Here is a 2,204-nt window from a genome sequence, read left to right on the forward strand (position 1 = left end):
AAACTCAATTTGTTTTTCTCTAAATAATACTTACTCATTAGTCAGTATGGCCTAATACACTGTCGGTATGATATATTTAGCATTTATATTTCTATAATATAATGCTTCTAATTAAAGTTTTTGATTTGAAGCGACTTAATTAGCTGGAGTAATCATAATAGTGAAAATAATAAGCTAGTTAACGAACATGATATTTGTTTCTGAAGCTACAAACTAATTAAAAGCTACACATTATCGAAATGGTTTTTGGACTTCAAATAATCTCTTGCGCTTTTAATCACTTTTCAAAACATGAAAGATATATTGACTAAGAGTGTAACGCACACATATATATAAGAATGTCCAAACAAAATCCATGTACGTAACACTTAGATATGACTTGTTATTATGTCTTGTACTGAGCAACCCTAATACTTATGAGGAGACACTGAAAAACTCGTAGCAATAGGAAACAAAAAGGAGGAGACGAATTAATAAGGGTGGCAAAGGAAAATTAATTAGGGTGGCAAAAAAAGTACATAGATGGTAGTATTACATTGTTTCAAAGGCAATAATAACTATAGAGGAATTAAGCTGAAAATATCAAAAGAGAGAGTATCCAAATTCAACATCACCAAAAGGTTGAAAAACAGAAGAGGTAGTAGTAGTAGTATTAGTAGTAATTTCAGAAGGCTGCACCATCATATTATCATGATCAATCTCCATACTTGGATAATAGCAATTCCCCACATCCACCATTTCATTAATATTATTACCATTAATTTCACTACTGCTGCTCATGATATTGTTGTTCATCATCATAGCTGAAAGCTCACAAGAATTCTCCCACGACGACGTGTACTTTTCTTGATCATCACCATCCCAAAAACCACTATTGAATGAAAAATTTGAAGGGTTTTCTGAAAAAGTAGTCATGTAATTTTGATGATGATCAATGTTACTATTTTCTTGGGAATTTTTTGTGATCATTTTGCTCTGAGGAGTAGAAGAAGGTGGTGGTTTCAAACAGCTATCAGGAACTATGCAATCTAAATATCCTGAATTTTCATGACTAGGACTTAAAAAGAAACTGTTGTTTTCATTAGGTGATGAACCATATGAAGAATATGACTCATGAGAATTATTACTAGTCTCATTATCAGAAGTAGTAGTGGTTATGACATTCTTGTTGTTATTTTGAGTAGTGGCATTCTTGAAGTTGAAGTGTGAATTTGGTTGCAAGAAATTTTGGACATTATCAAAAGGAGAAATGAGAGAAGGGAAACTATTATTATTATTATCACAAGTGTAGATAAAGTTGGTTCTTGCTTGAGTGCCTTTCATAGAAAGTGCAGCTCTATCATAAGCAAGAGCAGCTTCTTGAGCAGTATCAAAAGTGCCAAGCCAGTGTCTTTCTTTGGTGGTGGGGTCACGGATTTCGGCCGCGTAGCGACCCCACGGCCGCCGTCTGACACCGAGGAACCTCCCCGGCTCAGCTTGCTTACGGCGGCCGCGCTTTTCGCTAGGCTGACATATGGCTGTGTTACGCTGTAACCAAGAATAGCCTGTTGGTGTACGGATTGGTTCAAACATACCAAATGGTAATTGGTTAATATTTTCCGATGAAGGAGTGGAAGAAGAAGACATTTTTTGATACTGAGGATTTTTATTTTTATTTTGGGAGATTGATGAGAGAAGTGAAGTTTGAATGGATAGTGTGGTAGCCATGGGAGGAGCTAGCTCTTTTTAAAGAGTCTTGGAATGGTCATGAATAGAGGGAAAAGGACAGTGTGCACGTAATTTACTTTTTAAAACTGTTGATTTTCCCTTTCTAACAACTTTTAGATTTCTTTCTTGTAATATCATACACACTGTGTAACTTTTACTTTATGAACCCTGTACCGAGAGTTTAATTTCTATGTACTAAAATATATTTATCTAATTAGGTTATTTGTATAAGGTTGATTCGACATTTGAACTTTAAGGTTCCAGTTCAAAATTATATCACCGCCCATTTGATTGAGCTGAAATATATTATTTGTACATATTTAATGAATTTTTTGCACATATATATAGAGTTCAAACTAAAGCTATTCGTTCGTATGAGCCTTGTTTAACCCAAAAAATAATATTTAAGGTCAAAGCAATAAATTTTATATGACCATAAACAACATATTCGATCTGAAAGATATAATTTTTCTTAATACAACGAATTTTATAATTTT

At 33.7% G+C, this 2,204-nt stretch overlaps 1 protein-coding gene across 1 annotated transcript; it reads right to left on the reverse strand.

Annotated features, from left to right (window-relative positions):
- Positions 1–401: 401 nt before the first annotated feature.
- LOC107778147 (ethylene-responsive transcription factor ERF086-like) lies at positions 402–1,834 on the reverse strand. The gene has a single exon (XM_016598348.2). The coding sequence runs from the start codon at positions 1,705–1,707 to the stop codon at positions 583–585; it is 1,125 nt and encodes a 374-aa protein (XP_016453834.2). The 5' UTR covers positions 1,708–1,834; the 3' UTR covers positions 402–582.
- Between the last annotated feature and the right edge of the window lie 370 nt (positions 1,835–2,204).

The sequence above is a fragment of the Nicotiana tabacum genome, chromosome 7 (assembly GCF_000715075.1).
Source record: "Nicotiana tabacum cultivar K326 chromosome 7, ASM71507v2, whole genome shotgun sequence".
In the NCBI taxonomy this organism is placed as follows: Eukaryota; Viridiplantae; Streptophyta; class Magnoliopsida; order Solanales; family Solanaceae; genus Nicotiana; species Nicotiana tabacum.

Coding starts and splice junctions, on each gene's coding strand:
- LOC107778147 (XM_016598348.2), bottom strand. CDS start 1,707: ATGGCTACCACACTATCCATTCAAACTTCACTTCTCTCATCAATCTCC.